The 23,747-nt window shown below is 41.9% G+C and overlaps 2 protein-coding genes and 1 long non-coding RNA gene across 5 annotated transcripts; 2 read left to right on the top strand and 1 right to left on the bottom strand.

Moving 5' to 3' along the window:
- Nucleotides 1-1,960: 1,960 nt before the first annotated feature.
- Nucleotides 1,961-2,799, bottom strand: LOC118100832. Its single transcript, XR_004694478.1, has 2 exons — nucleotides 2,460-2,799; nucleotides 1,961-2,317 (listed from the first exon to the last, which is right to left on the bottom strand). It is a non-coding gene; the product is annotated as an uncharacterized LOC118100832 (long non-coding RNA).
- On the top strand, nucleotides 2,068-11,345 carry tbc1d24 (TBC1 domain family, member 24). 3 transcript variants are annotated; one of them, XM_035146265.1, is made up of 9 exons: nucleotides 2,159-2,213; nucleotides 2,798-3,046; nucleotides 4,632-5,739; nucleotides 6,216-6,221; nucleotides 6,460-6,618; nucleotides 7,067-7,130; nucleotides 7,789-7,884; nucleotides 8,894-9,140; nucleotides 10,131-11,345. In XM_035146265.1, the coding sequence occupies exons 3-9, from the start codon at nucleotides 4,757-4,759 to the stop codon at nucleotides 10,283-10,285; spliced, it is 1,710 nt and encodes a 569-aa protein (XP_035002156.1). In that variant the 5' UTR covers nucleotides 2,159-2,213; nucleotides 2,798-3,046; nucleotides 4,632-4,756; the 3' UTR covers nucleotides 10,286-11,345. The 3 variants fall into 3 exon arrangements, with proteins under 3 accessions (XP_035002155.1, XP_035002157.1, XP_035002156.1); XM_035146264.1 differs by lacking the exon at nucleotides 2,798-3,046 and having other exon boundaries at nucleotides 2,068-2,213; XM_035146266.1 differs by lacking the exons at nucleotides 2,798-3,046; nucleotides 6,216-6,221 and having other exon boundaries at nucleotides 2,068-2,213.
- Nucleotides 11,346-14,416: 3,071 nt separating this feature from the next.
- On the top strand, nucleotides 14,417-23,553 carry atp6v0cb (ATPase H+ transporting V0 subunit cb). The gene is made up of 3 exons (XM_035145119.2): nucleotides 14,417-14,711; nucleotides 20,722-20,905; nucleotides 22,020-23,553. The coding sequence occupies exons 1-3, from the start codon at nucleotides 14,639-14,641 to the stop codon at nucleotides 22,222-22,224; spliced, it is 462 nt and encodes a 153-aa protein (XP_035001010.1). The 5' UTR covers nucleotides 14,417-14,638; the 3' UTR covers nucleotides 22,225-23,553.
- Nucleotides 23,554-23,747: the final 194 nt, after the last annotated feature.

Genomic DNA, 23,747 nt, shown 5'->3' with positions numbered 1-23,747 from the left:
TCCGAGTTCAATCTCAGAAAGACCAGTGTTGACTTTGCTCGTTATTCAACAGATATGACCACCACAGTTATTTCTGAGATGTGGATGGATTTGTCTTGTAGTATTTTGTGTTGGGCAACTAACTCCAGCTTCTATTAAGTGCTGATAAACGGTCAGCTGAGGAACATCTGTGTGTAACCAACTCTCGTTTCAGGGTTTTATTTTGAAAACTTACCATAGATGGTTCCTCAAGTGTAATACAAGTGGTACAGTTTGAGATTAGAGAAGGAGGAGAATAGAAAAAATGGTACAAGCAAAGAAATTTTAGCAACAGCTACACTTTCAGATGTCACTATTGAAAAATGTTCTGATGTCACGCACTTTGCAGCCAAGGCTTGATTCTCCTCCGCTATCCCAGACGAGGACATGAAAAACATCAGGCGTGTTCAGGAAAAACAACATTTTACTGGAAGGCAATGGCGGCTCCGCGATTCAATTATCAGTAATAACTGTCATGTGTTGGGCAGTTGTTTTGGTGGCCGCTTTGAGCAGCTGGACAAAGGCGACGTTGTTGCCCTCGCTCCAGCACTTACTGTCCTGTCCCGGTACCATCACTCGATTGGCAGAGCGAGACTGCAAGTAAACAAGACAAATCGGATGCTGTGATCAGCCGTGCAGCCTCTTCATGGTCACAGCAGTGTAACATAACCTTATAGAGGAAAGCCTAAGAAATGAATGGGCTAGTTTACTTTGGTGTAAAATAAGACATCAACATACTTCTGGTGGTTTTAATATGTTGTGGTGCTCTGATATCTCACTGTGGATGTCTGTAGGTGAAATAAGAAGCTGCTATTAACACATAGAGTATGAAAGAACATTGTGTAACAATTCACATTTCCATAACCATCAAACTTGACAGATCCTCATCTACCTTTTTTTAAAAACATCACATGGCCAGATTTCTATAAAATCTCTTATGGAATGAAAACATACATTATCATCAGATTCCTCCATGTACAAAAAGAGGATTTAAAATGCTCTGCTGTTTAAATATTTGATTCGCAATGGACATTAGCTCTCAGATTCTTCTAGATTCTTTATCATTTATGCTGTAATCCTGGTATATATCAGTGGAATTTGTGTTTCATACATCTTTTGATAGCTTTGATATTTTGTATGACATATTGCAGAGTTTTGAAGGCCTCTGCAGGAAGGCATCAGAGAGGGAGTTGCTATCTTGTGTCTGTTATTTTGAAAGGGTGAACCTTGAAAGAGACTCTATTTTTATAATGGTAACAGGTAGGCTTTCTTGAAATGATTTATAGTGACCTAGACTGTTCCCTTTCATTTGGTTTGATACTGAAATGCTTCTACTGTACGTGAATCAATTTGGTTTGACACTATATTGTAATAAACTCAAAGTAAGGACAGTGTAGACTCATTGAGCTAATTATTGTTTTGACCACATGTGAACACGCCATCAACTATCAGCATATATTCTTCTGTTTATTTATATGTAATACTAAAATATGTCCAATTTTCTCACCTGCTTTGATGATTGTGTATTTTTTATTTTGCATATCTTTTGTGTGTGGTTCTCATACAAGCCATTACTAGTTTTCACACATGCTTTTTCATTTCATTTACATATTTTATTCTGGGATCCAGTTGGTTTTCTTCACTGACTGTCTCGAAAGTCCTTGAGCTGTTTTCTGAAGAGCAGGTGACTTCTCCCACTTTTGTGAATGAGTAAGTGGTTGTAAATTTATTTTCCTTTTTATTGGCAGCCAGAGTTTTTTTTTACAAAAGACAATTATAAATGTTTAACTTGCTGCCTGTCTTTACAGTTATATATCACAACGAACCTTAACTGTGAACAACACAAAACGAAACAACACAACTGCGAGGAATCGTAGAATTTAAATTGTGCACCTCTCATGTGAAAATGTTGTCTGAGGGGTCAAAATAACTATAAACAGGCAAATGTATCAACTTTTATTTGAGATGAACTACTTTGAAGCTTCAGTCAAGCAGTGCAATTTGAATCCAGATGTGAGTTACAGGTACGGGTGCGGGTGAGGGTCACATCTGGATCCTTTCCTGTGCTGGGCGTGGTGATGGGCGTGGTCTCCAGGGTCCGTGGCTGCAGCTGGACGCGGGGCTGAGGCCAGTGCGCATGCCCGAGACTGTCCAACATGAATGCGGCTTCACGTCTCAAGACATCTCGCGTCCAGGTAAGAGAAACCCTCGCTGTGTTTGTGGAGCGCCGCTCTTCCGCCTGTCAGTCTGCGGTGGAGGGGCAGCAGAGGTCGTGTCTTGTTGTTCCCGGTTGTGTTTTCTGTGTTTTAAATGCATAATGTCTCATTATTAAAGCTGAAATCAGTAACTAACTCCCGCAGAACACGTCCTACATTCATGTGTGGTTGGTATGCTAGCTGGTGTAGCGCTGTTAGCTTGACTGTGTTTTACTGTTTATTTACCTGTCGTGTCCTCTCTGTGTATTTTCATGTCTGCCTGGTCCTATATGTTTTCTGCCGGAGGTCTCGTTAGCGCCTGGCGCTCACTGACAGGAGCAGCCCGCGGCTAGCTAACGTTAGCAATGCTAACTGGGCAGATTTAGTGCTGAATGCTGTTTCCGCCGCTGTCACCTGGGCTGCTCGGTAATGTGTTAATGGACTGAAAGGACAGTTTAAGCAGATCCGCTCGCATGTGAAGTCCGTCCGGTGTGTGTTGACTGAGCTGCACCTGCAAACTGTGCACGGTTACCTGAGGCGACGCGTTAGCCTCCTGTGTGCTAATGTCTGCATCTGCTCATCAGATCAAACTGCAATCCTTCATTCAGCTGCTGCTGCCTGACCTGAAGCTGTCCAGTCTGCAGAGGCACTAGGAAAACACAAGAGATGAGATACACTTTGAGATAAGGTCCATGTCCAGGGAAGTTCACTTGTGACAGCAGCAGATTGTCCAGAACCGAGCAGGACCTGGCTCAAATATAATAAAATATATAATCTAATAAAATGCAGAGTATATGTAGATGATCTACACCTTTTACCACGGATGGGATATTGTAAGTAGAGAACAATACAAGGTGATATCACAAGGATGTATCCTGTATTTTTGCATATATTATTGATGTCTGATTATAAACAACAAGTATAAAAATGGTGTATATACATACACACACACAGAGTGGAGAGACGATAGTATACAATATGATATGAATATTAAAAATGTTGTCAGTTAAATTTTCCGGCCAGTACCTTCAATGTACTTCAATGTAATATTTTAAACGAATGATGCATCCTCGTGAGAGCTGATATATACTCTTACAGTCTATTCGGTGCACCTATACTGTCAGTATACTGTAAAGACCTAAATACATATGCATTCGCCAAATTAGCTAAGTAGGCTAAACTCATTTTAGGATGAACTTGCATTACCCTTGAGGAGCCATGTTTGTAGGCTTCCACTTGGATGCACAGCTGCTGCTGCTGGGATGTGGCTTTGCTGTGCTGCTCTGTGGGAGCAGAGATCCACAGATCGGCTGAGCATTGCTGCAAATTGTCTTCATGAGATAAGTTGACCCAGTTCAAAATATCATGCACTGAGGTTTAAGGACTGCCCAGTTCAACTAAATGGCATGTTACTATGGTAGTTGGGTTTTGCAACTCGCTCAACAGCATTTTAAATGACTTCGCTATGCCTGTTTGTGTTAATGATGGGCCGAGTATATAAGAAGATAATATAACATTATATTATGGCTTATATTGGCATAACTTTGTAAATTATCTGAGATGTCGGGGTGGCCTGCTCAGTTTCTTTTGTCTGGTCTTAATCGAATCTGCCTCAGGTCACTTACATCCACTGTCAATGATAGAATAAACATTTATATAAACATACTCTCTCAGTAGGATAGGCAGTCTCGCTGCAGATTCACCATAAACGCATGACTTTGTACGTGCCCTCTTCCATGTGACTCGGAGGGCGTTGTGTAATGGTCTGAGGATTTTATGACTATTTTCAGTATATAGCAAATGATCTTTGGACGTGCATCTTCTCGTGACTTGTCGAGAAACAATGTGAAAGTATTTAATGATTGTACGACTACCACTCTCTGTGAATTGCACACAGCAAATAATCACAGGAAATGCTTCTCCATGTATCTTGTGGATAAGCACTTGCGGGAAATTACGTGATTACTGCATAATAGTGGCGCTTTCTTTAGTATCTAACTCTGCATGGATAATTAAATCTGTTCGAGAAATATTTGTGCATCAGAGGTCATCTGAAGTCGTTTTGTATCTGTCATAAGGCAACACTAAGATAGTCTTGCCATGCATTCCATTCAGGCTATGGATTTATTTGATTTAGTTTTCACTTGAAATGTATGAAATGCAAGACGCTTTTTTCAGATCAGAAGATCTTTACTGAGTCGTTAATCTGATAAGTGAAATTGGCTAATGTTGTTTTACAGTAGAGATTTACTGTGTCCGCTCTGTGTCACATCTTTTCCTGAATCCTTTCAAATCAACTTCAATGGAATAAATATGTATAAAGATTTATTTTTAGCATTTTAACAAGACTCATGAACCATGACAATGCAATTATGACAATACACATTAATTTTGTAATTTTCCCCTTTGTGTTTTCAGTAACCAGCATGGGCAGTGAAGAGGAATAGACTAGTTATCTGCTGTGTGGAGGACAGAAGGTTTTTAAAATCCCAGCGCGACTCCTCTCTCTTCACACTCTGCCAGTCCAGCAAGTTTCCAGCACCATGGCTGAAGAAGACTATGGCAGCTTTGTGGACTGGAACCAAATGGGGGATCTGGCCAAGAGTGGCGGGCCCACCAAGGTAGACTGCAAAGACCTGAAAGAGTTCAAGCAGATGGCCCGCCAGGGTTACTGGGCCAAAAACCATAAACTACGGGCACAAGTCTACCAGCAGCTTATCAAAGATATTCCCTGTCGTACAGTCACCCCTGATGCAGAAGTGTATCGTGACATCATGGGAAACTCAGCCACGAAGAAACCTTCCTCCCACATCCCACTACCAGACTTTGTGGATGGTATTCCTTTGCCACGGTACTGCTTGAAGCCAGAGGCAGTAGCCTCAGCCCATCAGATTATCAACTGCCTGGCTGGACAGTTTCCAGATATCTCCCACTGCCCGTCACTTCCGGCTGTTACTTCTTTGCTCCTGCACTTCAGCGCGGACGAGGCTCAGTGTTTTGAGCACGTCAGCCGCATGCTGGCCTGCAACGAGCCAGGCAAGCGGCTGCTCGACCAGACTTTCCTGGCCCACGAGTCGGGATGCATGACGTTTGGTGACCTGGCCAACAAGTACTGCACAGCCGCCCACAAATTAGTTATAGCCACAGCCCAGGATGTGCTGGAAGTCTACTCAGACTGGCAACGCTGGGTGCTCGGTGACCTGCCTTTCAGCCATGTTGTCCGGGTGCTGGACGTCTACCTAGTGGAGGGCTACAAGATTCTCTACCGTGTGGCTATAGCCTTGCTCAAGTTCTACTGTAAGCACAAAGCGGGAGCCCAAGGGGGCCAGAGCAACCAGCAGGATTCAAGTAAAGTCAGGGCGGACATTCAGGCTTTCATCAATGGCATTGCCTCCACCATCACACCTGAGAAGCTGCTAGAGAAAGCCTTCTCCATCCGACTGTTTAGCCGCAAGGAGATCACTCTGCTGCAGCTCACAAATGAAAAGTCCTTGCAGCAGAAGGGAATCACTGTCAAACAGAAGCGGTATAGTCAATAATAGTTATTTTTACAAAGTGAATTGTGACCATCTGTACGTTAAACTTTATTTAGAAACCAGGCTGCATCTAGTGCACTGACACCGGTGACCTTGAATCCATCACATGTAAACTAAATCATACCACCATACACGTCCAAGATTCATAGTCATCTATATAAGAATTTTATGTAGTTTATATGTCTATTACTTAGGTGAATGACATTGAACTCTTTTTATACTATATACTATGGGATGAATATGATTTCATTTTTTTCAACGTTTCATTTTCATTGTTTGTAATAATATTTTTCTTTTGAGCTTCTTACTCGTGCATGCTTTGGAGAATGGTTGAAGTTGCCCTTGCATCCTTGTTTAACATCATGTTTCTGTTTCCATTTTGTTTGGTCTGTTCCGCACTTTTCCATCCACCATCTTGTCTCGTCTGCGCTCCACTCCTGTGTTCACTGCTTTGGTTCATTTACAGTTCTAGGTGGGTCCTCTTCTCTATGCTCCTCTCCAGATCTATTTCTAATTTTGCCAAATAGTCCCTAACTCTCAGAATCAGTATGGTTAGTGTCAGTAGACTCTTACATGTCTGCCATAAATACATTCACACCATCATCTGCTTCAAAAGATTTTCAAAGGTTTATGCGTCACCAACCATTGGATCGTTCTCTCATTCGCTACCTCTTCATCTCCCTGTGTCTGTATGTTTGGGGCGTCTCCAGGCGGAACGTGCAGCTGGCCCTTAACCCAGACACCTTCTCCTCTGAGATCGTCAGCGCCAAGGAAATGCGAGACATCTGGTCGTGGATCCCTGAGCGCTTTGCCCTGTGTCAACCACAACTCGTCTTCACCACCTCCACCCATGGTTGCAGCCTGAACAGGTACCATCTCCAATGCTTACCTCAATACAATCAATGCAGCTTTTGGCTACTGCTCTCAACTTACATCTCAGGCCCTGTTTAGCATTTTGTGTCTTTGAATTTGAAACAAATGTGATCACAAAAGCAAAGCTGTGAACCAAAACAACAAACACCAAAAGCTAAAAAGGTTGTAACTTGGATTAGAAACTGTAAATAAGGAAAATGTGCAGAGACTACTGTGCTTTCTTCATTGTCTATTTATATTAGACAGACGCAACTTAATGAAGATCTTTTGATTTGCTTTGGGGAATTTCTCCTTCAATTACAAAAACATTTCAATTAGATCTCTTCATTTTCATTGCACACAGAGGGTGCACACAAATTAGTAGGTACACTCACATACATACACATATTTAATTTCACCTTCCTCTTAACCACTTCCTTTTTTTACGCTCACATTTTCCTCCAGATTCTACTCACATTGTGAAGGCAACGAACCCACTCTGCTCCTCATTCGGACCACCGATGGAGACGTGAGTAATACACACATTATTATTATTAATAACAACAACGACACTGACGTGGGATATGATAACACCCTGATGTCATCACACCAGATATTTGTGTGAATATTGATTCAGCTCAGATCAATAAGCCATCTTCATATTAAGGTTTTGGTCCCTTGTTATTACAGACAGCAAAATGCAGAGTTAAATTGAATGTCTACATGTTCTCAACCTTGGTTGGGACAGAATTACTGAACCGGAGTCAAAACAAAACAGTGTTGGTGTCACTCTCATGGACTTGTTTCTGTCTCAGACACTTCCTGTTTCAGGTGTGACAGTTAAATGGGGAAACTGTTAGTAAATGGTTATTGCTTAATGCGGTCATGTTCGACCAGTAAAATCCGCCCTATTAAATCTATCCGTTGTGTGTGTGCAGTGTAATACAAGCCCTTTGGTACTGACCTACACGCAGTCACTAAGTGTTTTTCATTTAATAAGTAGAAAGGTCCAGAGAAGCTTTCTGATTTTCAAAATATTTCTTGTCCTGTGCTCTGTCAACGTGGATCAAAACTCCACTAACCTGCTAATCGTGTGAATTTTAAAGTATCTTAGAAAATAAAGCCAATGCACATGAGCAAATCCAACAGATTGATTCTACCCATGCTTATTCTTTTTCTTCCTTCAGGTATGTGGAGCCTTCCTATCCACAGACTGGGAGGAGCGGAAGAGAGGAGGCAACAAATTGAGTTTCTTTGGCACAGGGGAATGCTTCGTCTTTAGGGTCAGTTTATTTTACTATCCTAATTTACGAGCTTGCATTCAGGAGGAAATAAATCCTTCCCTTTTTAGCTGAACTTCCGGATGCTCTTAGTGATCAATTGGAGTGAAAATTTCTTTTTTCTGAGCAGTAACACTTTTTAACCACCAGAGGGTACCATCCACTATGGTTTCTTGTGTTCTTGAGGTAGTGTCCCTGGCCCCAAGCAGCATCCAAGGCTCCCATTTGAAAAGCCTGCCTTGTGGGTCACAGTTCAGCGAACTGACTTTTCCTCGTCTCCCTCTGTAAAAACAGCCTCACATTATGTTTTATTTGCTTTTGAAAGTGCGGCTTTGAGTTCTAGTTTTGGGTGAGACTGGATCTCCTTTAGTTACTTGTCTATTTGTGTTGATGCACAGCAGTGGGCTGTCTGAGCCTGCACACCAGGAAACACCATCATCTCACACACTAATACTTAAACAAACACATACATCGGAAACTCCTGTAATCTGATCCAGTCTGTATCTGACCGGGGCTTCACCTGACACCACACCTGACACACACAAGAGGCTGTCAGCAGGGACTCATGTCCATCAGATGTGCGGTGGAGGGTTGGAGAGGGTGAGGAGGGATTTACTGGCATATATTCTTTGTATTGACAAAATAGTAGCTAGGTTATCACACTAGTATCTCTTCTGATACTGTTAAGATAATAAGTATTTCTTTTGTGAATACATTTGCAATACTATTTTTTGTTAGGATTATGCAAAAACGACCTAATCCGATTTCCATGAAAATTTGTGAAAGGGTGGATTATTACCCAAGGAAGAACCTAGTAAATTTGCAGTAGATCCAGATAAATGAACAGATCGAGAATTAATTTTTTTAAACTTTTTTTTAACATGTCAAGATAGGGCCTTGGCAGAGGTACACACTCCCTGAGCACCCTTCAAGTTTAATGTGTGAGGCCCTGGAGTGTAATTTGATGATGTCTGCCGTGCAGTAGAAGTCACTACTTTGTTTCCCTTGTTAGCTGAAGCCAGAGATTGAGCGCTACGAGTGGGTGGTGATCCGCCACCCGGAGCTGGCCTCCTCCATCAAGGTCCAGGGTGAAGACGACACGGCGTCGTCTGAGGGCCAGAACTCTGAGAACCATAGCTTACAGCAGCCAGAGAAAGCTGCAGGAGATCTGTCGCCCTTCCTCTCCACTCGCCACTTCAACCTTAACTCCAGGAATACTTCCATGTTCATGGCTGGAAACGTTGACTCCATCATCATAGGTGAGTGGATTGTTACAGCATCTTATTATTGCTTATTTTGCATTTTCTGATGGTAACTGGCAGAATTTAGATAATGGGTGCTTTCACACACAACTTGTTTGTTCTGGACCTTCAGACTTCAGTGTTTAGTCCAAAACAAAATAACAGGTAAAGACGTCCAACAGACAATAAGTGAGTCCGACCAAAAGAGGTGGTCTCAGTCTTGATCCAACTGAACCATGGTTTTAAATTGTTTGCCGTGTGAAATAGGATTGGATAGTTCTGACTTTAGGACCAATTGCAGGAAGTTGAGACAGCATTAAAGAATAGAAGAAGAAAAAGAAGTAGATGCAGGATAAGGGAATGCCCCAACTCGCAGGATAGCTTGCAGTCTTCCCCTCTGCGGTGTAATGTTTGAACAATGAGGACATGCATTTGGCACATTCAAAATAGTATTGAGTACTGGTCCTGAAATTGGTGTTGCTGGTAGCAATATCATAATGATATTTATTATATATATATTATATATTTATATATTATAACAGAATTAAAGAAATGAACGGGGACATCCATTTTCTCCATTTAAACTGGAAAAGTGGCAACACACCGACGTCAGAGGCACGCCCGTCTTTATACCAATCAATGTCAAGTACAAGTAGATGCAGCCCAAGTAGGTTATGATAACAGGACATACGTATTTCATACAAATGTCTTTTGTCCACTTCTTAAATTGCAATGTGTAACCAGCACTAACTGGATCAAATGTTCACAATGTGACAAAGGTATGAACCTCGGTTTGTACTTTCAGGGGTAAAAACGTCCTCAGTTACATAGTTGAGTTGAGGAGGATTTTTCCATTGTCGACTAAAACATTAAAGATAAAGTCCTTCCACTACAGGTTGATGTAACAATGTACTTGGTTGTTTTAGATTTAGATCATTAGCAGAAACGCATTATTTGTTCGCCGTTGCTTTTAACTTCCACATATTCTGTGCTCTTATGTTTGACCAGGGGGAGGTGAAGGCAACGCTCTTTACATTGACTCAGAACTGAACCACGGGCGCACTGGCAGCTGCGCCACCTTTGACAACCCGCCCCTGTGTGCAGAGACCTTCCAAGTTTCACTGCTGGAAGTTTGGGGTTTCCAGGATGCCATGGCTTCATAATGCTGCGCACACACACACAATACACACACACACAATACACATTCATGTTGATCCATACATATCACATACATGGACACATAGGTGCATAAATCATGATTATGTCCAGCAGTATTTGAGGTGGAAAACCCCTCTATGTAAACAGAACTACATCCGTCCTACAAATTCATATATGATTAACTATTTTTTATTTATTATCGCAGCTAATCCAAATTCCACATGTGAAAAAATGTGATATATTTGTTTGGTTTTGTGTTTACTTTTGTATTTACAGATTTGTATTATTGTATACTAATTGTTTTGTGTGCAGTCATATGAAGGAGGTGTTTAGATCAACTCTAGATAAAGGTTTATCTAGATGTTTTTTTAATGTCGGCTGTGTATTCATGTTGATGCTGAGCAACAATATTTTAATTTCTGAATGTAACTTCAGTACTTTTTGTTCTGTGGTTTAGCTCTTTCTGCCAAATTCACTTTCAGCTATCTCTGTCCTTAAGAATATATCATTAACCAGATCATGTTGGTAAACTGAGGTTTACGAGAAAAAAGTCAAGTCAGTAAATTTGATGATAAGTGTTTTTAAATGTTGAAACAATAAGATGTACTAAAGTTGTACCAGGGCAGCTTTTAGCCAAGTCGGGTTGCATTTCCCCACACGTTGATTTACTATCACTATGTGGGAGATCTTAAATGAATTAACGTGGTACATGTTCGTGGATATCAGTGGTGAGTTTGAGTGTTGCCATTTTGCACCATACGTGAAAGTTTTCGTTTGAATGAGTGTCAGTCTCTCCTTTGTATAGAATAACAGTCTTTTTAAAAGTCAAGGTGTTATTGGTTTACAAGCAGTTAAGATAAATGCAGTTTGCTCATCCTTCTCCTCTTTTTACCCTTTTCCCTGTTACCTCCGTCCTCTTCCCTTGTGCAAATAGTAACAAAAGTCCAAATCTGTGCACTGTTGGAGTTATACAGCCTATTTGTATCTCTGTGATCAAATATGTGCTCCAGTGAAACATCAATCGATGTGTTCTACATGTGAAAATACAGCAATACGCTTTCAGTAGAGTGACTCCATCTTTGTTTCATTGTCTCACTGTTGACTTATTCTTTTCTCCCGCTTCTACCACATCTCTGTCGCTGCAGAGAGAGGGTTACATTTCTTCTGACTGTTGCAGAAATGTGCCAGATGCCTTTTCAGGTCAGCTGACCATGAATCTTCCCCTCTAACCCTCTAATCCCCATCTTCTTGTGTTTTGCTCCACTCCAAGTAGTTACAGTTAGAATATCTGGTCCCAAAATGGCTCGTCTATTTATATCTTAATACAGGAATGATTATTTTAAAATAAGTTGTTTTTATTTAATTTTTTTAATTACACATAATTTTTGAGATTCAGAAAGATTTAAGATCCAATTTATCAGATGAATGAAATGACAATGTGGCAAATGTCATATGACCTATAGGGGTTAAAAACACTCTGTGACTACTGCATTACTCACACTCTTAAGCAGACCCTGACTATTTTAGTTTAAACGTCTGGTGCACGTCTCTTACTTTGTGGAAGCTGACACTGAGCTGCATGAGTGGAAAATATTAAGCAGAAGTGAGTCAAATGCACCAATGCACAGGTACATCTATAAAAGCCGTCTGCTGTTCGTCGCCAGCTGTCTTACAGAACTCAATACATCCAAGTGATTACTTAACAACACCCACGTCGCACACGCTGCATTTGTTATAAATCTGTGTCTATGCTACTACATCAAAGCTCTATAGCCAATTCATTTGCAGTGGGTGTGGCTCGGCCGGATGCATGTAAAGAAATTAAGTATCTTGGATCGAAAAGTGCTGGAGTAATTCCCTGTTGCAGTACAGTAAGTGGCATTGACTCCATCTTGCCAAGGCTGTGCTGTTCATTCAGGATTCACACTCGGCTTATCGCACATGCACTTCTATATTTAGCTGCTCCTTTGGGTGTTGGTCTGGCGCATCTCCTGAAAACCACGCTTTCCAGCCTCAAGGAGTAAGATGCTTAAGTGTTTAACCTGACAGTGAGGTGGGTGTGTGCCTGACCAGCCCCCACCCCTCAGACAACGAGGGGCCTGTGGACAGGGGGATTAAGACGTAGTCTACAAGGAGGAGCCCGACATATTGCCTGGATTCACTGACTGAATATTGCAATGTAGAGAAGGGTGTATCTTCCAGTCACTGGATCCATGTCACTAACCTGCTTTAAGGACTGAATTGTAGATGTCCTGCAGAATTTATGATAATAAAGCAAAGGTGGGTTTTTAATATAGGATTCAAGATTTCCCACAATATTAATTTTTTTTTTTAAATGACTGGAAAATGAATTCTTCAATACACTAAGAAAGAAACTGTAACGTCAAACCTGAAAGTATCTTAGCTCTGTGACATCCTTTCTTCATAAATCCTGTTATGTTCTGTGCACAGAGTGTGTACAAAAGTAATCTGTTCGGATCATATTTATCAGATCCACTGAAAAATGAAGGAACCACATAAGATGAATATTGTTTGTCCAGATCTTCATTGTACTCTTCAATAAATGATTCTATACGGAACATCTTCAGTATATTGATTGAATCATGTTCTGCTGAGAATTCATCATAGTTCCCCGTTTTCCTTCCTCAAACGACGTCAGCAAAACCAGCCTTCAAAATGTGGCCTGCTCTTATATCCTCCACTTATTACAACTCATTGATTTAATAACCACACAAGGACAAGGACATCCACCTAAAACAAACAGGAAACAGCAATGTGTAGGTGCACAGGCTATGTTATTACTGCAAATGAGCTGGTTGCAAATGTCTGTTGAGTGTCCCAGATAGGACCATTGCAACCCAGCATCAAAGGCTGCATTCATATCCCAAAGGAGTCCTGGATCAATACACGTTCAGTCAGAAGAGAAAGAGAAAATTAAGTGAAAATCACTTGTTTGTTTTTGACCTTTTTGTTTTGAGAGCATCACTGCACACACACGCACGCACGCACGCACGCACGCGCGCGCGCACACACACACACACACCATCCCTGCTTCAAAATGATCCATTCTTGTTGCATAATACAACCTTGCAGCTGGAGAGAGATGTTGGCCATGAGTAACGTGTCTGAAAGGATGGAGGCCTGTGATGCTGGTGTAGAAACTGCATCTTGACTGAAGAGGCTTCACAGCGATATGGGGAGGGTCCTTCCCTGGTGCTGACTGGCCTGGGTGATGCAGTGAGAGAGAGAGAGAGAGAGAGAGAGAGAGAGAGAGAGAGAGAGAGAGAGAGAGAGAGAGAGAGAGCAGGCAGGATGGATGGAGGAGGAAGAGGCATGGGGATGGCACGAGCTCTCCTGTCTGCATGCACGCTTCTCCCCCCACGGTGTCCTATACCTCTCTCCAACCCCTCCTCTGTGTGGATCTCCCACCCTGCACTTGCTGGGAGCTGTACAGTGGGATGGGGGTTGGATTCTCATCTCCCTACCCCCACCACCACACACACACACACACACACACACACACACACACACACACACACACACACACACACACACACGACCGTACACACTCAGGCTCAAATTCTCTCACTCACTGCTGCATCACATCACAGCTGACTGTGAAGCACCACATGCTGCATGGTAGAGTCCTGGTGCAAAAATGCAGAAATGTAATAAGCAACGCCAGGAGTTTCAACATTTGGGGATTTCACTTGAATCAACTCTCTTTATCATAAATCACACATAATCTGAATTTTTAACTTAATGCATTTCCACATTTGAAAGAATCCCGTGTCTTGATTTTCTTATAAAGACAAACACATTTTCTCTCTTTGGATTCGTCTTATTTATCCCCATCCTCTGATCCCCCTGCCTCTGAAGGGTGAATGCCTCAGTGTCAAAGGGAGAGCCTGCAGCGGCGCATACCAACTGGATGTCTGATAGGGGTGACCTTCAAAAACTAAAAAAGAGGAAATATGAACACAAAAATTAAAAAAAACTCCCCTTGTGCACGCCTATAGTTTTATAAGTGCGATGTGCGCGTAGTTATAATCAACGAGCCCTGTCGTGCTGTCTCCTCCCCACACACACACACAGCCGATGATAGGTTTCCACCGCACGGCCGGTCAGGTGACTTTTTCCGCTTCGCCATTTTGTGCCGCTGCGCCGGGTATTTATCGGAAGAGTCGTGACTCGCTCGTTTACACTGTAAGGCGGCGTCAGACGGTTTCCCTCCGCAACTCAAGACTGTGGCCTTCGACACCTTTTTACGCCAAGTGCGATTCTCCTCGGACCCGCCATCAACAGTTAATCTTTTGTACATTTAGTTTATACATTTTTTTTATACCGAGCGAGGAAGAATGGCGACCGAATCCCCCGAATACTCTCCGTTCTTCGCAGTGATGGGTGCCTCTGCAGCCATGGTGTTCAGCGGTAATTATCACAACACGACCACCTCATGTCGGAGCCGTGTGTTAAACACAAAATGTCGCTGTGTGCAAACCCTCTGCTCATCCTCACCGCGGCTCGAGCCTCGGCTTGTCACCCACGGTGCCTCCATTGGAGCTGGACGCCACCCGCTAGCTCTGCTAAGGTTAACGTCGCGATGCTGATCTCGAGCTGTCATTTATTCAGACCTAGCCTGAGATGCTAGCGGCTTGTGGTTCACTTGTTATTTGCCAGTGTTTATTTAATATTAGTTCGATAATGGGTGTCAGTCTTTCTACCTCACTGCCAGGCAGTGAAAACCACTCCAGGCTAGCTAGCTAGCTGATGACGACTACATTAGTTAGCTTCGACTGTAGCGTAAATCCCTTGTGCACAGGCTCAGTGCTGTGTCTGAACGGAACTGATAAAACAGTGACTCAGTCGAAATGATGGGATTGTTCTGTCATGTTGTGATTACCGCGGTATCTGAAAGCTTCACGCGGCCGAAATGCCCCTTTTATCCCCTCACAGCTAGCTGCGTGTTAGCTTGATGCACTTAGCAGATGAGTTGGGCTGAATTCCCACATTTTCTGCAAAATACCAACCACACTTCTGCATGCAGGGTTAATGGGGTCAACATCAAATATCCTTTGGCTTTCATGCGATATTATGTATGTAATGTAGTTTTAATGTAGAAACTATTAACCATCTTTATACAACCTAAATGAAAACTGAAAACTAGGATCAGCTAGTCAACTTCCTTATTGTTCCAAGGAATGACACAAGGTCACATGACTATCACATGATGAGACTTCTGACTTGGAATTGCCTTCTTGCTACTGGTCTGGAGTATTATTAATAAAAACGCCAAAGTGATCAATTTGTGGCTCATTTTACGGACGATAAAGGATTTAACATCACTGTTATCAGTGTTCATAAATAGTAAATGGGATGTGGCAAAAAACTTGCACTTTGAGACTGGCTTCTTTCATAATAAGCCATACTGGTTTTATGGATCTGTTTCCTAGTTTTATTCCTAGTCTTCCTTTATTTCGAGGTAGGCCTCACATCATGTGCCATGTGTGCACTGCAACCCAGGAAAAGCCTCCATCTGACTGGGTTCACTGGTGGGATGGATGCTGCTACAATGGGAAATCAATAAGCTACTAACAGACAGTTTTACAGTTTGACCCACTGTATCTCGAGGCCTTTTGGCAGAACTGGCTCATTCCTGGTGGAGAATTATACTTAGGTTTTCATCGAGGGACATGTCCACTGAATTGCAACACTATAAGACCTTGAAATATACTGTGTTTACAAAGAGCTATTTCATGACATAATGTGATCTTGGATCCTGTCCCCACCTTTTCTTGAACTTGATCACAAATTCATAGATGCACACGAGTATCGGCAATGTTTTAACACATTTTATCATAAATAAAATTGTGCTATATGCCAATGAGAATATTTCAAGATGACGATTTCAATTACACTTCTAAACGCAATATGCAATGTCTTTTACATTTTATTTGTAAGTATTAGAAATCACATTGTTGATTTGAAACTTACAGTACAACCAATGAGCAAATCTCATTCAGTTTTCATCTGCAACAAAGACAAGTTCACAACTCAGTATCTGGTATGTCCACCATTAGCGTTCTGAAGTGCATCACATGAGTGCAGATGATTCATAGCGCCGCCAGACTCTTGGAAAGTCCTTAGATTGCTGAATGGTTGAATGATGGACATTCAGAAATTCAAACTGCTCTTTTTGGCATTTTTGCACTCAGCATGCCAACTGCATGCTCCTCGTGGCTTAGAACATCTGTGGCATTGTGACATTTAACAATCTTTTTAGTTTTCTTTTTTTATGACAAGCACAAAACCACACTTGTACAACACTGTTATGAGCATTTTTATATGGATTATATTGTCAAAGACAAGCTCACAAATTTAAACAAATTTGTGAATAGAATTGATGAATTGGCCCATTTAGTGCCTAGAAAAAGTCATAGATTTTTTTTATATTTCAACTCATTTAAAATGGGAGCAGAAAGAAAAGCGTTGCATTTATATTTTTGTGGGAACATTTTGAGAAATCAGTCTTAATTCATCAAAATAAGGTATCACAGTTCACAATATAAAAATCTTTAATTATAAAACTCTACGATTTTATGTTATCCAACAGTACCCGGCAGCTGGATGCCAAAGCCAGCCCTGTTCTTGTCAGCTCTGTTTTACTGTCTAGCGATGGGCAAGGGCAGCATGACGGTGGCGGCGTCCCCTGAGGTCAATAGTAGTACTGGTCTGCGGTGGTGAAGGAGTGACAGCTGGGGAATTAGCTAGTAAGGAAGGGATCATGCTGGCACAAAGAAGGGATGTGGTGGTAGTGGTGGGATGGATGGGGACACTTGATGATTCAGGCTTCAGCTTGTTAGGATCGATGTTACAGTGTGTTGTGGAGTCACTGACACGCAGTTGTAGCTTGTGCTCCTGTAACGTCAGCCTGACACAAGCCGAGGGAGTATGACAGCGATTTAGAGATTACTGCTGTCAGTCAATCAATGACACACTTAACATTCCTTATCCTGATAATGAGAGAAGGGTAATTTAAAGAAATGTGTCTGATTTCTGGAGCAGACTGTAAGTTGCTGTGATCCTCTGGTGTCGGGTGATGCAGCATTGTTTTACCCGTCTGGTGACTGTTGTGTGGGCTGCCTTGTAGTGATCCCTGGTTCAGAGCAGGTGACACTCACAAGGTGTTATAACCCATCAACACTTCCATGATAGCTGTGCTAGAGTTCGTCTATTACCCTTCTCTGCCAGGAACAGTAAAAGTACATAGGAGCCATATGTCTTGGATAAATGACCTGATAAATCTGTGTGTGCTTTTCCAGACATTGCAGATTAATACGATACTGGACATTTGTCCCCAATGAAGTAATTTTTTGGGGCAGTTATTTTTATAATGCTTTCAGTTGCTTGAAGAGTTTTACTCGGTGACGGCAGCGTATATGTTCGACATCCCTGAGACTCGGATGCAATAGATTTGTCGGTGTGTCTCCTAATTCCTGTATCCAGCCTCATGTTTTACACATACAACTAGCTTGCTATTTTGTAAGATTGGAAATGTTTTTTATCTATGAGAGTTTCCTTATTTTTTTCATTTGTTCCTTAAAACCAGTGCTTCCTCATTCACACACTACCCACAGCCGACCAGTCGCCTTTCTGTTGCTTGGGAATTTTGCACGCAGACCCCTCCCAAGCTAGAGGCACCGCCTGCTCTGACATCACATGGTGTCACAAGGGCATCCCATACATCAAATATTCTGCTGGGAAGGGACAAAGAAAAGGGGGGTAAAAAGCTCTTTACCTAAGCTGAGGGATTAGGATTAAAACCCAGAGGTTGTGCCTCCACACTACTGCAGATGCCGCCCTGCCACAACATCAAACCTTTAATCGTCAGGACAGAATGTCGGCGTAAGAGTCTCTGTCAGTCCTCACCTGTCACACATCAGTGAGGCCAAGATTACACAGGAAGAATGGAGTCCGAGGATAACTTTTCTGTAGGTAATTTATTAAGACTGGATGGCTGAATGACTAAAACAGCTGTTTAGTGGAAACCTTGGATGTTGCTAGAATATTGTTCTAAAGAATTGTTGCTTAATGAGGTGTGTTTTTTGGATCTTGACCAGTTTTTATATTGAATTGCAAAGGTTTATTTTAATGCTTCCTCGTGCCGATGTCAGTTTGCTTGATGCGATGTACCATATAATTTTGGTTTTGACAATTTAGTTTCCTTGAGCAAAGATGTTGGAATTTAGTAAAAGAAAAGTTTTTAAAAATGACAATCTTTCTGGTGTGATTGTCAGGGCTTATATTCAGTAGAGATGTTCCAATTTTCCCTTCCAGAAAAAAATGACAACTTATATAGCATATTTTAACAGCTGTATGCAACTAATGGGAGTGATGGTTGTTGCTATCATGGTTGTTTGGCTTCACTCAGGCTAGATTCTGTGAAAAATGCATATACAGAGAATGAATACTTTAGAACTTATTTTATTGTATAGTTTTGCAGTCACAACTGAAAAACACAAATAAATATAGGAATACACAACACCCCTCAAAACTGAAGTCTTGCATACAGTACACATCACCGCTTTACTTACAACTCTCCAGAATGAAATATGCAGACATTGGAGCTAATTCTGCTTAACGACACTACTGGAAATCATTGTTGCTACACAGAACTTGCCAGTGGCAGTACAGCGCATCTGCTGTTTTGGACTGGTGAAGAAGTGATTTCCGATAAAAGAAAATTTCAGTTTTATCTGGGTGAAACAAATGTACCTTCAAAATGATGTATTGAATTGTTACATAGATTTGCACACTCGCCGATGCCCGACCTGGCTTTTTTGGCAGTATCGGAACATCTTTAATATTCAGACACATCTCTGTAGATGGGCAGGAGATATTTAATCTTCAACTGATTACATCAGTTGAGTGATAAATTGATATGTAGTTTGGGACATGGCCGACCACCATGCCCACATTTGAAGAATGACCCGCATTATCGTATATTTTGCCTTTTAAATCGACGAGGCCTGTCAGCTGGACTTGGAATTAACCGGAACGGTGTCAGGCTTGCTCAACACATTCTCCCAAGAAATAAAGATACACAGGGCAGGGTACCTCAGGCTGTGTGGACAAATCTTCCAAGATGATATCTCAAGAGACATTTCAGACTTAATCTTTGTTTGTTGGTTATAAAAAGCCAAGAAACCTACATGTTAGAATCAAACAGTTATGCCGTTTTTTTTGCTTATTGCTTTACATGATTGGATCCTATTATGTATGATTTAGTGGTTGTTGTACGCAGCCACTTTAACGGCGATTCACAAGTGACATAGTAACAGCTAGACATGAAATGTTTTGCCAGTGCGATGGAGGACCTGCAGAGGACGGAGGCTATATTTAGCATCAACGCAGCATCTACCAAACTGAAAACGGGGGAAACGTCTCCCGACTCTCTGAGAATATACCGCATGTGCTTCATAGTGGAAGTACTGCCAAAATGATGACCCATTTAATAGACATGTGCGGACCAATATATTAGATGCTGTGGTCAGTGTAATCTCCAAGCTTTCCCTTTATCTTTTGGGTGATGAAATAAACACGTTCACATTCAAACACACAAGCACACACACGTCCCTCTGGCAGGGGGATATCTAGTTTAACTGTGTCTGATTCATGACACACTGCCTTGCTCTGACAGTCATTGTTGGGCGTTGCTCAAGATTCTCATTACCTGGAAGCTGTTCAAATGTTTTTGTTGCTGTGCAGAATTACAACCAGTTCTTGATTGATGGCGGCTGCTCTACATTTGTTCATATATAGTTTCTAATAATGGAGCAGAGGGATTATTGATTTTCTCTTTCACTCTCCTCCTTGTGCGTGTGTGTGACGTAGGAGGCACTAGATTTTCTCCTCGGCATCACAGGCCAACAAAGCGAACATGCTGACAAAGCTTTTTGCTCCCCTCCTTTCCTGTCACATTGCAGTGTTACTCATGAGACCAGTGCGAACCGGATATAGAGCACAGCAGATGTTGCATGATTGTGTTCTGCTAGCCCTTCCCTGGTACCTCTCCCGTACTAGATCTGACTCTGGAGATGTGTATCCTGCTTCTCTTGTGACGTCAGCAGTCCTTGGTGTGCTGAGGCCTAATGGGCTTTTTCATTCAGAGTCATCCGCAGCTTTGCAGCAGGGTCAATTGTAAAATTAAATTAGCTTATGCAGTTTAATGAGATGAGGTTGCATTGTCTCTTTCAGTCGAAGAGAACATGACCTGGTATTTCCAAACACAAGCAAAATTCCCCAAGTCAAGCCACGTCAGGTTTTTAGAGGGAACAGAAACGGTTCATTTCTGTTGTTGCTTCATTCCTTATTTCACTTCTGCCTTGTTTTTTGGCCTCATGATTAACTGAAGTTGCGTTCTGTCTCTCTTCCCCACCAGCCTTGGGAGCAGCCTATGGCACAGCTAAGAGCGGTACGGGAATTGCCGCCATGTCCGTGATGAGGCCGGAGCTCATCATGAAGTCCATCATCCCTGTGGTCATGGCGGGTATCATAGCCATCTACGGCCTGGTAGTAGCAGTGCTGATTGCCAACAACATCTCAGAGAAGGTCACCCTCTACAAGTGAGTTGAATTAATAGGTTCAAGTTTGATTCTTTTGTGTTTTCTACATTTTATTTGAATTGTCAACACATACTACAGACAAGTTTTGCATTCAGAATCAAATTAGAGTTCTAAAGCAGTGGTGATGTGGCACTTTTCCAGATTTCTATAAGTCACAAGTGGTGTTGTTTTCATTTAATATCAACACTTGCAAGCATGCTCTGTGTTGCCATAGCTTTGATGTAGCTCCATTAATCATAAACTCTTAAACATGTTACAACCACACTGATGTCCTGAATTACATAGTTGTTCATCACAATGAACACAGCCAGAGTGGTTAAACAAGTCAACGACTGCAATTTCACTCTGGTCACACCAATGCACATGGTCACGACATTCTCACGTCAACACTGGTCTGCAGTTTAACAACCTGAGTAAAGTGCACTTCCATAAAGTATATAAAGATGGACGACACGTCTCCACTTCTTCCCACTATCCAGACATGAAGTCAAAATAGCCCAGATACAGATGCCACCATCTTGTACATTTTGAGACAGTCTACCCAGTAGAGATTGGAGGACGGAGCTGTGGTAGCCCGGCACTCGATACACACGTTAAACCAGTCTCAGCTGTCAATCATGACATTTCACTGTTATTATAGTGTCACATAACTAATAAAAACCAAACCTAACAGAAAATGAACACTTGAACAAACATCAGTGTGATAAGAACCAACAGTGACAGAAACATCTTTGAGAAATGTTACTTCATGTGTACTTGGACTTTTTTGTTCGGTCCATGTCCCATTCATTAACATCGAGGAGGGCCAGGTGTATAACCTATACTGCAGCCTGTCACCTGGTGGCAATGGAGGCGCTTTGGCTTCTGGGAAACAATCATGTCGTCCATCCTTGTATACAGGCTATGTGCACTTCCCATGTTAATACTTCAAATGCAGTCAGAACACTTTTTGACAAAAGGTTTTATGGCAAAGAGGTGTGATCAACTGAGCAGCTTTGACCACATGAGCGAGGCGACAAATAATGAATGAGCTCTGACTTTCACATGTTGAGTTAAAACTGTCCCTGTTGTTCAAATTGTTAATCCATTTTACTTGCTCTCTGTGTGTCTCCAGGAGTTTCCTTCATCTGGGAGCTGGGTTGAGCGTGGGCCTCAGTGGGCTGGCGGCAGGCTTCGCAATCGGCATCGTGGGCGACGCAGGCGTTAGAGGCACAGCTCAGCAGCCAAGGCTTTTTGTGGGCATGATCCTCATCTTGATTTTTGCAGAGGTCTTGGGTCTCTACGGGCTCATCGTTGCCCTCATTCTCTCCACGAAATAAACACCCAAACATCTCCACTAAAAGATCTGTCCTTTATGTTGCTGCTGGAGAAAGAGTAAAATGAGGCAAAATAATTGTAAAAAATTTCTGCCACACAAGATGAAAGAAGTGAAAGTGGGGAAAAATGAATACACGGCTCCGTAAATATGGTCTTGTCTCAACAACATGTACAGTCGTCCCAATTTGATAGTCAACTTGTAAATGCGCAATGTAGTGATTTGTCTGTCTTGTGTGTGCGTGTGTGTGTGTGTGTGTGTGTGTGTGTTTCAAAAACAAATTGATGAAGAAGATTCCTTTTTTCCCTCCACTTATTTCAGGCCACGAGGCCGGCTGAGGCAGTTCGGCCTCCAGGTCTTAGAGAGCTGACCAAAGGGCCACACAGCTTTTTCTCCTCCCCCCATATCAACTTGGGAGTTGTCACAATTTCTGCATTAATCTTGAGGATCTATTTGTAAAGAGAAATGTGTATGGACTTAAGATTTTTTTTTTCCACTGATTTTATTTATATAAGAAATTGTTCGTTGAACTGTTTAATGCAGCAAAAGTCTTTAATCCCCAGGATATTATACATATATATATATATATATATATATACAGACAAATGAATATCTATATAGATAGATTTAATGCACTGTGGGTTAATTGTGATAAGTGGTTGGAATTCCTCTGGATGTAATTCTTGGTTTAATAATTAAGATTGCCTTTAGTATGTTGCTGGTGGAGTGGGAGTTTTATGTGTAGCTGTATTCTAATCATTACGCAAACGTTCTCAAACTTCAGTGTTTTTCCTGTAGTACTGCTGTTTGCATTAAAGGTGTGTGCGTCCCATGTTGGGTCTCACAAGTGTAATTTCCCAAAAAAATCCATCTTCTCTCCATCTTCTTCACCCCCCCGCCCGCTCATCTGTGGCTGTACTTCCATCTCTTCCACATTCCAGCCATTCAAAGTCCTGCATGGGTTTCAGTGTTCTGTTGCTGTTGGATACGACGCTGACGAGCAGGCTACTTTCAGAAGATTTATTCCAGATCAAGAAGCTACTTTCACGTGTAGTTCCTGCTAGAACAAAAAATCACATGTATGTGTGTAAAATGATGCAAGACGACTTGATGGTATCAAATGTAGCAGCAGATATTGGTGAGATTAATGAGTTTGGCCTGAATTGACATAACGTCTGGTCAGATCTGATCTGGAGTGAGTTTTCTGAGAATGGAGCTGCTGCGTTTTCCTGAAGCACCAATCTCCAACCCTGTATTACCACTGGTATTGAAGTTATCCTGATGTGTCGGATGTGAATGTTTTCACAATCGAATTAAAGAAGATTCCAACTTAGATTCGACTGGCTTCCAAAAATATAGTTCCTAGTACTGCACATCTCACTGACACATTTAAGTACTGTACCAGCAGCATGAGGGGGGGGTTATTTAGGACATTTATTACTAAAGTACTTCCTTAAAATTGCTTTTGTACTATAGTAATCTCCTGTGACAGCTGGTTAATGCAGCACTGAATGAGAACTGCACACG

The sequence above is a fragment of the Hippoglossus stenolepis genome, chromosome 21, assembly GCF_022539355.2.
Source record: "Hippoglossus stenolepis isolate QCI-W04-F060 chromosome 21, HSTE1.2, whole genome shotgun sequence".
Lineage (NCBI taxonomy): Eukaryota > Metazoa > Chordata > Actinopteri > Pleuronectiformes > Pleuronectidae > Hippoglossus > Hippoglossus stenolepis.
This window is presented reverse-complemented; position numbering and strand designations above follow the sequence as displayed.

What these genes read in the sequence shown, in the direction of transcription:
- tbc1d24 (XM_035146264.1), top strand. Translation starts at nt 4,757, where the DNA reads ATGGCTGAAGAAGACTATGGCAGCTTTGTGGACTGGAACCAAATGGGG. An exon ending in TTCGGACCACCGATGGAGAC is followed by an intron (nt 7,131 to 7,788) that starts GTGAGTAATACA and finishes TTCTTCCTTCAG; the next exon opens with GTATGTGGAGCCTTCCTATC. An exon ending in CGTTGACTCCATCATCATAG is followed by an intron (nt 9,141 to 10,130) that starts GTGAGTGGATTG and finishes ATGTTTGACCAG; the next exon opens with GGGGAGGTGAAGGCAACGCT.
- atp6v0cb (XM_035145119.2), top strand. Translation starts at nt 14,639, where the DNA reads ATGGCGACCGAATCCCCCGAATACTCTCCGTTCTTCGCAGTGATGGGT. An exon ending in TGCAGCCATGGTGTTCAGCG is followed by an intron (nt 14,712 to 20,721) that starts GTAATTATCACA and finishes CTTCCCCACCAG; the next exon opens with CCTTGGGAGCAGCCTATGGC. An exon ending in GAGAAGGTCACCCTCTACAA is followed by an intron (nt 20,906 to 22,019) that starts GTGAGTTGAATT and finishes GTGTGTCTCCAG; the next exon opens with GAGTTTCCTTCATCTGGGAG.